Source organism: Pogoniulus pusillus, chromosome 27, assembly GCF_015220805.1.
Source record: "Pogoniulus pusillus isolate bPogPus1 chromosome 27, bPogPus1.pri, whole genome shotgun sequence".
NCBI classification, from domain to species: domain Eukaryota; kingdom Metazoa; phylum Chordata; class Aves; order Piciformes; family Lybiidae; genus Pogoniulus; species Pogoniulus pusillus.
The window spans coordinates 10,527,640-10,541,455 of record NC_087290.1 but is presented as its reverse complement, the minus strand read 5'-3'; the positions used below and the strand labels follow the sequence as shown (position 1 = coordinate 10,541,455).

At 46.0% G+C, this 13,816-nt stretch overlaps 1 protein-coding gene across 4 annotated transcripts in view; it reads right to left on the bottom strand.

Moving 5' to 3' along the window:
• Positions 1 to 13,816, bottom strand: part of VPS53 (VPS53 subunit of GARP complex) — a 72,500-nt gene that overhangs the window by 30,338 nt on the left and 28,346 nt on the right. For all 4 annotated transcript variants that reach the window (XM_064165845.1, XM_064165846.1, XM_064165848.1 and 1 more), the window contains 6 exons: positions 12,136 to 12,214; positions 10,912 to 11,055; positions 8,927 to 9,069; positions 7,784 to 7,925; positions 6,005 to 6,106; positions 2,053 to 2,147 (listed from right to left, as the gene is read on the bottom strand). In XM_064165845.1, the coding sequence (XP_064021915.1) occupies positions 2,053 to 2,147; positions 6,005 to 6,106; positions 7,784 to 7,925; positions 8,927 to 9,069; positions 10,912 to 11,055; positions 12,136 to 12,214 (705 nt within the window). The remainder of the gene's footprint in view (positions 1 to 2,052; positions 2,148 to 6,004; positions 6,107 to 7,783; positions 7,926 to 8,926; positions 9,070 to 10,911; positions 11,056 to 12,135; positions 12,215 to 13,816) is intronic.

The following is a 13,816-nucleotide window of genomic DNA, read 5'->3' as shown; positions in this document are numbered from 1 at the left end:
CTGTTCCAATGCCTGACCACTCTAGCAGTAAAGAAATTGTTCCTAATCTCCAATCCAAATCTCCCTTGGCACAGGTTCAGGCCATTTCTTCTTGTTGTCACCTGATCCTAGGCAGTCAGCAGTCAGCCTGTCCTGTGGGCAGTTGGTATCTGCTGGGCACTGAGGAAGGGTGATGGCACTGAGACACCTGCACCACTTGTAGGACAGTTTCAGTGTACTCCCTGGAGGCCACAGACACTTCCCACAAGCAGAAAGCACCAGGTCTGCAGTCTGAAGCACACACATGCATTTGAGCACTCTCAACCCCAGCCCTGCATACTCTCAACACAGAAGAGCTGGCAGAGCTCTTCCATCAGAACTCAGCTGCACTCATGTCTGCTCCCATTGCTCCAGCAGAGCTCAAGAGACATATCCCAGAGGGGCTGAAATGAAAACTGCATTGCTGTTAGGAAATCTGATATTTACACTGCAGCTAAGGGTGGAGAGCAGCATCTTTCAAGCCTCTCTTTCAGGTGTCTCCTCTTAAATTGTCAGAGATTTTGGCACTGTGCTTCTCTAAATGGGTACGGAAACGGTTTTTCAGGAGAGAAAGTCCAGGCTGCCCTCTGCCATGGACGTGAGGCAATGATGAACAAAACTGTGACACTGCTCTTGCTATTCAGAGCCCAAGTATACAACTAATTATCTAAGCAACTCCTCATTTTCACACATCAGCAACAGATTTCTCAGAAGTTCAATCAAAGGGGGGGTAAAAGAGAGAAAATCATAAAGGAAAGGCAATTTTGGCAGGCAAGGGCAGCATGGGGAATACTGTGGCAGTATTTTCTTTGAACTCCTTACAGCCTGTGGCTATAAAGCTAATATAAAACATCTCAGGATTGTAAAGGAAAAGGGAAGAGGAAAAAAAAAGGCAACTGAAAGGGCGAAGAGCATAGTGGGGGAGAATTACCCAAACAGGGATTAAAATGGTCCCCAGTGAGAAGAGAAAGAAATATTCAAACAAGTCAGAGCTCAGTTGGCTGAGGGCAGGAGGTGGAAAAGAGCTGCTTGCCTTTGTTATACTGCAGAAGGGAAGCTCAGCCCAGCAGGACAGCCCATTGTGCAAGGCTTTATTTATTTTAAACTAAAAGCTTGAGGGGATATGGGAAAGCTGTTTCAAGGTGGCTACACTGCAGTTTGCACCAAACCAGGACAATGCAAGGCTCGAGTTATTCATCCCCTCAACGTCCTAAATCCTTGGAAGACAGAAGGGCACAGATGAGTGACATTAGGCAGGCAGTTTTCTCCTTTCCAGCCACTCACCTGTGCTAAAAGACTGCACTGAAGCCTTTCCAACTATCTCCTCTCCTAGTTGGCGCCGCGGCTGTTACAGAGCTATTATTTAAACCCTGTTGTGAATCAAGGTGCACAAGGAAGTGTGGTGAGAGCTCTAAAAACTTCTCAGGGCTCTGAGCTGAAAGCTCCTTTCATTCAAGTTATTTTGCTGTAAGTCAAAGGGGAAGATGAAAAAGGGTTGCAGGGATTAAAGCCCCTGACAAAGTCCAATCTGTGAGTGATGATAATGTTATCTTACGGCCAGCTCATCTACAGCAGCTTTCATCTAAGGATCTCAAATAACTTATTTCTGTAAAGCAAATCTTGAAACTCCTCTGCCATGAAGCCACATGTGTATATTAGAGAAAAAAAACCCAAACCTACTATTTGTGGAAGACACAAGATGAAAGCAAGGCACATGTCTGCAGTGGGAATTGCAGAGGGAACAGAAGCAATTTCAGAAGCACTAAGCCTCTCCTGCAGAAGGGCAGTGGGCAGCAGTCTTGCCTTTCCAATTACAGATGAAGCCACCACCCACAGCCCTCTGAACACTCAATTTTTGTGCCCAAGGAAAGGTCCCACTCGTCCTAACTGTCTGGGAACCATGAATGCTGCTCCTGATGAAAGCAGACTCTCAAGAAATTAATTATCTGCAGCTTGAGTAGAAAATCTAGGACAATCCAACTGCAACAGACATTCCAAAGCAAACAAACTCAAAAGAGCAGGTTGGCTACTCACTTGTCCTGGGACTCGATGTACACATAAAGGTGAGGCTCAAAGCACTTGGAAACAATGCCATGGAAGGGATTGTCAGGGACCTTTGGCTTCTTTGGCTGTAAGAAAACATTTAAAGTATTGGTTTCAAGCCTGCCCTGTGAGACCTAGAAGACACAAAATCATGGAAACACAGAATGGCTGAGGTTGGAAAGGACCTATTCTAACCCCTCCACCATGGGCAGGGACACCTCTCAGCTAGATTTGGCTGCTCAGGGCCTCATCCAGTCTGGCCTTGAACACTGCCAGGGACGGGTTGTCAACAGCTTCCCTGGGCAACCTGTTCCAGAGTCTCGCCATCCTTGTACTGAAGAACCAAGATCCAGATTAACCCTGCTCTCCCTCGGCTTCAAACCATTTCCCCTTGTCCTGTCTCTAGACAGCCTTTTGAAAAGTGCCTCTGCAGCCTTTCCATAGGATCCCTGCAGGGGAAGGCAGCTAGAAGGTCCCCTCCTAGTCTTCTCTTCCAGCTCCCTCAGTCTATCCTCATAGCAGAGGTGCTCCGCCCTTGGATCATCTTTGTGGCCCTCCTCTGGCCTCACTCGAACACCTCTGTGTCCTTCTTGTGCAGGAGACACCAGAACTGGATGTGACATTTGAAGTGGGGTCTGACAAGAGCAGAGTAAAGGGGAAGAATCACTTCTCTTGACCTGCTGGTCATGCTCCTCTTGATGCAGCCCTGATGCAACAGCTCAGAAGGACCTAAGTCTTTAAAAATATTACAGCAGAGAAACATGCTGCCAAATAACCTAAGGCATAAAACTGACAGCATATTTGGGGCCAGGATGTCCAGGTCTTTCCTTCTTTTTACAGAGTTTTACTGTTCCAAGGAATTCTCTTTGCACTTGCAGAATATCCTTATCCTCAAAGAGAAGGCTGCTCCATGCTAACAGACTTCAGCAGGAGAATCTTAATGCAGTTTGTAAATAAAACCTTGCTGAACCCTTTGAACAATAACAAGGCTCCACTAAGTCACCTCTGAAATGAAATGCAGCAATTATTGGGAAGCAACACTGAAATATCCCTACATTTCAGAATATTAAGGATAATAACTCAAAGCCACAGACTTCATCTGGCTGAATTTTATTTAGATAAACAACCTGCAATTACCGGAGGAGGTGGAATTACACAGGCAGCATCACAGGCCTGCTTTTCAGTGTGAAACACGGTTCTGGGGATGCAGAGTCCTGCTTTCAAATCACATTTAGAGCATTAGGCACAGATGCCATTAGGGACTCATCCAGTTTACTCTCATTGTGGTTTAGCACCGCACTCTACACAGTAGCCAAGCACATCTCTGTGATGCCACTGGGACAACTCAAATGCTTCAATTTGTGTGTGTTTAAGTAGCACGCTGGGCAGGTCCTTTAAGCTCATCTTTGCCCTACAGCTAGATTTCTAATTGTTCTCACTGACAGACAGTATTTCACGTTGCTTGCTGGGGAGCTGACAATTTTTCCCTGCCTGCAACGAGTGGCTCTGGAATGGAATTCTTGCTTCTCTCTACAAAGAGCCAGGATCAGCTCCTGGCCAAGAAAGATATGAATTTTTCCAGCTGAGTTTTTTTTCTAAGCATAAGAGAAGCAAAACAAGAGAGCCTAAAGGACACCATACACCCCTGAGTGACAGAGGAGGTGGCACAAAGTCATTTGCAGAAGGAGCAAAGGAGGACAAAGCAAATTCTGCTCAGAAAAAAATGAGACTGGAAGACACAACAAATGCCAACACATGGCTGCAAACCTGGGGCTTTACGGAGACCAGACCACCTCTATGAGACTGGCTTCATTAACCTTCTAAGAGCATGACTGGAGGATGTAAGTGTTTACAGCCTTGGGAGAGAGCAACTACCCAGCATTCTCCACCCCAGCCTCTTTGCCAGTGCCTGCCCCTTTCTGCCGGATGCAGACGCCCAGCGGAGCCCAGAGGAAAACAATAGCTGGTAATGACAGAAACCTCCAGCTGCCAAGTTTCCAGGATGGCTGCACCAACACAAGGTTGCAAATTCATGATGTTTACAATTTAGCAGGCTGGAAGAGCCAACTCCTAACGCAGGGCTGGTTTTCTGCGTGTGCCTTTGCATCAGCTGCTCCCGGCATGGTGGGGGGAATACTAAATCTTTTAACAGTAGCAGTGAAGCTGTATTTCTGAGTGTGCAATCCTGTCCAAAAGCTGCAGATGTTTAAGCTATTTCCTCTCTGAGTTTGATGGAAATAATAAAAGGTTACCGTTGTCACAGTAAGGAGGTCTGCAGCTGGTTCAGTTTCCTTTCATTACTATCCAAAGTAAACAGATTAACCCAAACTGCCAGGATCACTAAAGGAGGTTCTCTTTTAACATGGATTCCTTCCCCCCCCCAAACACCCTTTGTGCTCCCTGTTACACTGCCAAGCGTCTTCAATCCTCAGAACCAATGTCTTGGAAGACCTTTATCATTCAAAACTCTAATTTTCAATCCTTCATTGTCCCTTCTCTTCTTCAGCTTGTAACAGGAGAAGATGAGACTTTCAACAATAACTTAGCAGCACTACCTACCATCTGCTGGCACTTTGAAACTGCAATACTGGGGTCTGTGGGGCTCCCATTTGGCAAGCAAGTGCCCTTGCAGCAGAGCCCAGCACTGCATGGTGAACATTAACACAGGGTATGCCCAGAAGGAAAGGACAACCTCATCACAAGTGGCATTTCAGAGGATGGCTTCATACCAACCTACTCACACTCAAGGAGCAGAGTGGTTCATTTTTCAGAAGCACCTAAACTGTTTCTGGACAGGGAAGCTCACCAAACCCAGCTCTAAACAACCTCAAAAGGCTTGGCAAGTTCTCTTCACCTGCCTTCTAGCACTACTGACTTCTTCAAGGAAGTCCTCTCAGCCCAGCACTGCATCAGGACCAAGCTTCCTCCAGCTATCACAGACAGTGGAAAAGAAGCTCTTGAGAAAAAATACACCATGCAGACATCTCCTCAAGTTCCCCATCTCTGTCTTCTAGATCACTGACAAAGTTTGGCCAATGCCAACTGTCCAAGCCATATTTTAACGGAAAGAGCAAAACTTGTGCTGTGGGTGGCAGTCAGGTCCTGCTCCTGTGGAGTGGATGCAGTGCACCAAACTGTGCTGGTGGAGAGGTATCAGCCCACAACCTCCCCAGGGGCATGGATCTGAATGAGTCCTCAGGGCCTGCTCATCCATCAGGACACCACCTGCATAAGGCTTGTTTACAGGGCTATAAACTGGGCAAAGAGAGGGCAGTAGCCTTCTGCCCGGTGAGTAAAAACTCCAGGGCTTGAGAGTCCTTGATATGGGTGCCAATTAAAACAATTGAGTTTACTATTCATTCCTCTAATGTTTGCAGAGAGCTTTGGAAACCCCAAAGTGCTTTCATAAGTGGCTAGGTGTTGCCTGCTTTGCAGAGGTAGTGAATGAAAAGCCCTACAGAGATAAAAACCCCAGAAGTGAGATATCTGAGGTGACAATCTGAAACTGACGCTTGAAAGTTCAACGAGTTGCCTGCTGACTGCAGGCTGAAGTTGACTTGGCTGACAAGGCAAAATACAAATTGCAGTTGTTTGCAGTGGGAGCTTCTTCTGGGGTCTGAACCCCCAGCTATGTTAGTTCATCCTCCTTTGACAGAAATTCTCTAGTTGCATTTGAGCTGTTGCTGTATGGCCTAGAACAGAACCCAACTCACTTTTCATGTGGCAGGATTGTCTCACCACTACTAACTGAACTAAAGATTACTTTGGTTTCAGTGAAGTGAGCCACAGCAAACCATAGCTGTACTGGGAGCCTGCCTGCTGCCCAGAGGATCAGAATTGCACTAAATTAATTGCAGTTTAAATAAATTGTTCAAATCAATGTGATGGGAAAAGCTTAGGCACCACCAGAGAATTTGACAACTGGAGAACTTCAAAGACTTACTTTATCCGTGTCACTTTTCTCAATCACAATCTCATCTGTTTCTGTCCCAGTTTCATCCTCCAGAAATGGGTTGGTGGAGGGAAGTGGCACTTCTGGCTTTTTCTGTTAAGAAAACCAAATAGTAAGATCCTCAGAGAGCAGTCTGTTTTGTCCCCTTTGGCACATAGCTGCATCCATGTTTAGCTTTACTAAGCCCTTCAACGCGCTGCACAGCACAGAGGTGACTGCGGAGTGCCAGGCAGCTCCTCTCTAATCAAGGCTAAAGCCCACTGCCTCTTACTAGTGGGTTAGAGCCTGGTTCTTTCTCCATCATTCCACCAGCACACTTCACCTTTAGCACCCTCTTGCAGCCTGCTGTTCTCACCCCAACTCTCATCTGCTCTGCTTGAGTTGTCCCTGAAGGGGCAGGCTGGAACAGGCTACCCAGCAGAGTGGGGGAGTAGCCATCCCTGGAGGCGTTCAAAAAACGTGCAGACATGGGGATGTGGTTTGGTGGCCATGGAGGTGCTGTGTTGACAGTTTGACTTGATGATTTTATAGGACTTTTCTAACCTTAATGACTCTATGAACCCAATTTCCATTCCCTCAAACCACACACTCCAAAGCAAACAGAGCCGTGACAGCAGGCCCCAAAACTCTGCTGCCGCAGTACCTCCCTGCGCTGCTGCTCCCACCAGCCTGCCTGCCCCTGCTGTGCACTCACCAGAGAGCCATTTCTAATTACAGCCCTCATTTTGTGTGCAAACCAGGTCAGGTGTTTACATCTAGAGTATCACAGCCTCCAGGCAGCTTAGAGAGGGCGGCAGAAAGCATTTTCTTTGATTTCAAGCGACATCCTCCCCTTCTGTTTTCCTCAGTTGTAGCAGCTTCTGTGCCTACCTCCTCCAAAGGGCTACCAACCCACTGGAGCCACTTTAATTAGAGCTGCTTGAAATTTGTCAGAAAAATAAAGTCATATTCTTGAGAGAGACGAATTCAGCCAGAAGAAAACCTTCCAGGACTTCCATTTTTAATTAGTGGCACCTACTGATCCACAGCAAATTAGAAGTTGGGTGGGTAGGCTTGCCTCCTAGGCTGAATTATCACATCCAAGTAGGCTTCCAGACACCAGCTGGACAGAGAAGCCAACCTCAAAACAGTGGCTTCTGAGCCACACGTGGACTCTGTGCTCCCAGGGCACTTGTCTGGCAGAGCTCTTGGCCGAGATTTTGGGCAGTGAAGCACAGAGATGACCCCAGAGATGTTCACTGAGCTGTTTCCTCTTGGCTCTGCCTTTGCAATCTACCAAATGAGTCACCAAAAAGTAGGAGCTCCCAATGCTCCTGCAAGCAAAACTAAGTCAACAGACAATGTGGGATTGAAAGATGGTACCAAGTGGTGAACATACGGTACCTAGAAATGAAGAGGGGACTTTTAGGTATGTGTCAGTGACATGCAGGCAACAAGCATCATAATGCAGTCACCATGCTGTAATTTGTGGCTCTCTATAGCAACGTGGCTTCAGCTGCAAACAGCACAGGTCCCAGGAGAAGCCAAAAGCACACAACCAGAGCACTTTCCTTCTTGTGAACCCTGTGACATCCTCTCCACCACACTCTGCAACACCAACAATCACTTTCCTGACCACAAGCCTCTGAGCACAGTCACACAAAAGACCCCAACCTGCAATTGCCCAGAGGTGCAGGTGACACCTTTTGCAGTCTCCCATTACCACAGCTGAGGACTTCTTTCTCCTCAGGAAGCTGCTGAGCAAAGGTTGCTCTTTAGAAATCCACTTACCACTGTCCCATCAGCTAGAGTGCAACCTGAGAAGCGTTTAGCCAGAAGTCCTTCAAAGTTGGTTGTCCTCTGGATTGCAAACAAAAGCAGTTTCACCTCAATCTCTTTTGCTCTTGTGCGCATGATCTTAGCGAGTTCTGTCCTGAAAGAGAGGAAGGAAACAGCAAAACCAAATGTGGTTTTTTTATACAGATCAGAAACCTAACACTGTCATTCAGCCCATCCCCTAGAGAGATTTTAATCATAAAACTTGAGCTAACTCCTAACATGCCAACATAAAACTGCTGCAGGGATCACATTTCAAACACAGCCACAGATGTACAGAGCTCTGTGGGTAACAGGACCTCATCTCCCAACAGCAGGGCACTGCTGTAACCAGGAAAGCTCACAGCATCAAACCTTGGGAAGCACAGCACCTCTGACTGGGGTCCAGAACAAAGGCAATGGTGCTACTGGGACTCCAGCTGGTACCTCCTTTTGGTTCCTTGTCTCGTTGTCAAAGCGCGTGGTCCAAGGCAGTCAGATAACGGGCAGCTCACACTTTCACCTGGCCTTTAACAAGACTGATTTGCACCTCTTTTACAGTGAAAATTGATTTCCACATCACCTCACTGTCTCAGCAGTGCACACAGATTTGGTGCAACTTCTCAGGATTTTCGCTGTCCACTTGCTTTTAACCATGGACAATTCACTATGGATATCTGAGCTACTTTCCAGTCCTAAGGACACACATCACCAATCTGGTAGCAGAGAGGCCAAGCCTCTGTTTCAAGGGAGATAACTCTTAAGAAACATTGCTTATAAATACTTAAAGGGTGACTGTCAGGAAGATGGGGCAAGGCTTTTATCAGTGGTGCCCAGGGACGGGACAGGAGGTAATGAGCACAAACTTGAACACAGGAAGTTCCATCTAAACATGAGAAGGGACTTCTTTACTTTGAGGGTGGCAGAACACTGAAGCAGGCTGCCCAGAGAGGTGGTGGAGTCTCCATCTCCAGAGTCATTCCAAACCTATCTGGGTGCGACCCTGTGCAACCTGCTCTAGGTGAATCAGCTTTAGCAGCAGGGTTAGACTAGATGAGCTGCAGATGTGCCTTCCAAGCCCTCTCACCCTGTGGCTGCTGGGAGGCCCTGCGAGCTGACCTGGTGACGTGGCAGAACTCCACGGCGATGCGCTCCGTCATGCACCACTCCTGCGGGAACATGCGGCCGTACTTCTCCTCGTAGTCCACCAGCTGCCGCTTGATCCAGGCGTAGCGCCTGTCGATCTTGTCCAGCCAGGCCACCTGAACGGGATGGACAACAACCCCCCCAACTGCAGCACCTGCTGATATTCAGCCAAAGTAAACAGATTAAACTGAACTGCCAGGATCACTAAAGTAGGCTCTTTTTTAGCATAGATTTCCTCCCCTCCCCACCTTTGTGCTCCCTCTTACACTCCCAAGTGTCTTCAATTCTCAGAATCAACGTCTTGGAAGACCTTTATCACTCAAAACTTAATTTCAACCCAACTGCAGCACCTGCTGATACTCAGCCTGGCTGCTTGATTGTGCTGCTGTAGCTTCCTAGAGAAGCTTGGGCTATCAATCAGAGCTAACCTGAGCACTTTTAATAACACCCTGAATGCTCATGGTTGTTCTTCACTGTGCTTAAAGACATGCCAGGCTGAAAACCCAATCTTGTATGAATTAAAGAGAGCAAGATCTGCTGCAAATGAGGATAACAGCACTGCTAAATCATGTAGGTGCCATTGAACGTTCAATCCAGTCATGATTTATTTGATCCCACCTTCTCTGTTTCACAGAGAGAGAAATTCAACATGAGAGATCCTGAGAGATGAGAACATAGGTCTTGGATTCCCTCATTCAGCTGTTTTCTTTTTGCACTCTGAGGACTATGGACTCATAAACCTTTCAAATTCTTACAACATGAACAGGATGGGATTTCCTCCCCAGCCTCCCACCCACTCCAGGATTAGTGTTTTCTTGCAAAAAAGTGGAAAGATTAATAAAAGAAAAAAACTGTGATGGAAAAATGCTCTTTAAAATGAAGCATTTTAGTCTTTTTTTCCTCCTCCTTGCCACAAACTGTGGACATTTCACAGTTGTTAATTCAAAGTTTTTATGTTTGTTTTTTTTTTTCCAAACCCAAGATTTTTTAAAGTCCATTTAGTCCTCTTTAAGGCCCCTTGGCATCAGAATAGGAAGTCTAAAAATGAGCTATGCAGATTAATCCACCTCCTGGAAATCCCTTGCTCCCCCTTTTTAGGTATTTTGAGGGTTTGTTGAGGGGAAGGTTTTTTTTTCCCCAAGTCTAAGGGGTTCCAAGCATCAGGGTTTAATTTTTCAACCCTTTATTACAGGGCAGAAAGCACCTAACTTGAACTTACTTATTTACTATACATGGGGAAAATGCTTCCAGTGCTGATCTACCCAGCTGAGGTCTAAGGCAGGAGGAAGTCATCCTGGCAGAGACGACTTCTTCTCTGGAGACTTTCAAAACCTGTCTGGATGCTTTCCTGTGTGGAGAAGGCTCCAAGGTGACCTTATTGTGGCCTTTCAGTATCTTAAGGGAGCCTACAAGAAAGCTGAGGAGGGACTCTTTAGGATGTCAGGTAGGGGTAGGACCAGGGGGAATGAAACAAAACTAGAAATGGGTAGATTCAGATTGGATGCTAGAAAGAAGTTCTTCACCATGAGTGGCGAGAGCCTGGAATGGGTTGCCCAGGGAGGTGGTGGAAGCCTCATCCCTGGAGATGTTTAAGACCAGGCTGTATGAGGCTATAGACAGCCTGCTCTAGTGTGAGGTGTCCCTGCCCATGGCAGAGGGGATGGAATTAGATGAGCCTTGTGGTCCCTTCCAATCCTGACTGCTTCTATGACTGCTCTAGGTGATCTTGCTTTTGGCAGAGGGGTTGGACTTGATCTCTGGAAGTCCCTTCCAACTTCTACCATTCTGTGACATTGCCTTCCAACTCATCAGCCAGTCCACAGCACACCCATGAGTGACTGCTTCCAAGCCCTTGGCTTAGAAACATTTCACCACAGGAACCTGTGGAGATGTGAACTTTGTCAACGCCAACAGAGCAAAATGCAAAATCCAAATGTAGCTTGTTAAGCTTCTCTTACATCTTGGTTTTCCTGGAAAAGGACCAGGTACTCTGAGAGGTGTTGCTTAATAAATTTCTTGATGATTTCCTGCTTGATTCTGGGATCCAGGACGTTGGCAACTAGACATGCATCACGTAGGACATTGCTGGGTCCACCAGGCCTCTGTCAAAATAAACAAGAACAAAAGATTGAAGGTTAAAGAGCTGAATGGGTGACTGAAAGTTGTACAGCATCCAGGTTACCTTGGCTTTATCCTTTCCCATTATACTTTTCTTTTTGATGCTTCTGCTGCTACTTTTTTTATTACCAATTCTTTATCTTTCTTCTGTTGGATGAACATTGAGCTGCCTCCATTTCACTGGCTGTAAAGCTGCTCTGTAGCTCAACAGCCAAGAAGCTCTCTACCATAGAAGAGCTGCCAGCTCCAGCTCCAGCAAGAAGTGTTGCCTCATCACTTCTGCAAAGCATTTCGTCAGCCCAGACATACTGGGGAACAGCTAAGAGAAGTGGCTAACAGGACAAGCAACTCTCTTTCCTGTAAACCTGAAGCCCAAACTAATGGGAAGAAAAAAGGCAGTCTAGAGATGATTAATTTGCAACACTTCAAGTAGCATCTGCTGGGCTGTGCCAGTAGGCCATGATGTCAGTGGAAGAAGCAGAAAATTTAGAATGTGCTGTTTTGAAGCCTGGTCACATGGATAGAGATATGCCCTTCACCAAAGATCTGTTCTAAATAGTTCCCTCACTCCTGTAGTTGCCAGTTTCATGAAGAAATCAGCAGGGCTGGCATTCTGCAAGACAGAACCAGTGTTTGTTTTGAAACAGATTCAGAGTGATACCTACTCTCCCATACTGTTTGCAAACGTTTGGATGCATTATTTTGGGGAAGCACATTTGGTGCCTTAGTCCTAGCCCAGATTTGTGTCTCCTGCTGAGTAAGCCAGAGATAAACTTAGTGGCAACATGTCGACAGGCAGCCTGTGCTGGGGTTCATCTTAACACAACATGAACCTTTTGTGCACAACAAGCAGCCAATGACCTGGGTGATGTTGAGGGAACCCCACTCTGCTCTGTGAGAAATACACCCAGCACCCTATAGCTTGGGAGGCTTCTCTGCTTTCTAAAAACTCCTGAAACTGAAAGAGAGCGAATTTAGATGTAAAAAGAGATCAAACTCAACGACTCTGAAGAGTTTTCAGCAAGACCTTTCAATGGGAGGAAGAGGGGAAGTGAGAACTTTACCTTTGTACCTTGAGAAGGAAAGGCTTCCTCAAAGTCCGCCAGGATCTGCTGTCCCAACTCATTCTGCGCTGCCTTCACCCTGACAAGGACAGAGGAAGTGAGGGCTTTGGTGGGGGTACAATCAACTTCTTTGCTTCATTGCCTGTAAGCATTACTACAAAGTGGACTGAAACTCTAAAAGCTACATCAAGGTTTTTATGAGCCAATAAAAAGAGTGCTAAAGAGAAAACACCCACACTGAGAAACACCTGTAAGTCAAAACTGGAGAGCATTTGATCCTCGAGTGACACCGGGACGACAACTCCAGCTCTACAGCACTGACCCTTGAGCTGTAGCAGAACATGTCCATGATGCCCTTGCCCTGTTGCAATTTAGTTTTTCAATAATGGGCAGTTAATCAGCTGAGAAATCAGCAGGCTCCCTTTAAAGCCAACTTGATCAACCTATCTTTAACTTTATGCACGTCAATAGCATTTCAACAAAATCAGGTTTCTAACCCTTCAGAATGTCTCAACCTTCCTTGTAAACCCTTCACAATTCCAGGTGCACTGACCTACTTTTAAATGCATTCACGTGAAGACTGCTGGCTGCAGCTTTATCCTATAAATCCTCTGTGTCTTAAGAAGAATAAAAGAGCAAAGGTATGAAATGGGTGAAAAGGGTTTTTGAGCAAACCACAGCCTCGCTCTTGATTTAGCTGAGAGAATAAAGCTTCCAATTTCCAGAAATAAAAGTCAATACAGCTTAATTGATACTTCTCAGGAAATGGAAATGCCTACACACACTGGAAAGAGCCAAAACAAACAGTTAAAGCACTTAGATCCCTCTGCAGCCCTTGAATTCTTCCATCACGTTTTATTATACTGGAAACGCTTTAAGGTCTAAACTCATCAGCCAAAGAAGTGGATTTTTTCCACTCAGATTGATGTGTTGGAAAGAGTAGCTGCATTTACTTTTGTGACAATGTTTGTTCAGACTGTGGGGAGAAGAATCTGGATTTATTTTGTTGTTTAAGGCTCCTCAGCCTTATCAAGGCATGATCGGCTGCTTTAATCTTCCCATTTGAGGTCCATTAGTAGGGAAACACTGCAAGATGAGCTGTCAATGCTGGGGAACAGGCTGGATTCCTTAACGGTGCCAAATGCAGAAAATTCTAGGCCTTTAAAAGCGATGGCTGAAATATAACTTTATATCTGTGATTTAAGTGCATGTATGACCTGCCTTATCCAGGATTTATTTATGGGGATTTTGCTGGAAAAGCTTCCTGCCGGCGCTGTCAAACGTAATTCCCACTTAAGCTTTCTGCTTCACAGGAATGCTGAGAAACTCCTCTGCGCCTCCAGGTATAGATCCCCACTTAACACCTTCAGAACTGTGAAACAAAAAGCAATATGTTGAAATAGATGGAGTGGGAAATTTAAGCGGTAAGGAGGAACCCAGCCTAGCAGTTACAGTAATCCTGCCAGGAATTCACGTGAGAAAGTACCACAGAACCAAACCCTTTGTTCCTTAGGAAAAAGGAGAGAGGGGAAAGAAGACGATGTCACTAAAGATGGATTGACAATTTCTTTATCTTCTAAGTAATCAAGATGTCTTTACTGTTAGGAGTCACAGAAATGAGGGTGTCTGAACAACTGGAAGTTATTAGCTGTGGTACTGCTTTCCTTACGAGCTGCAGGGA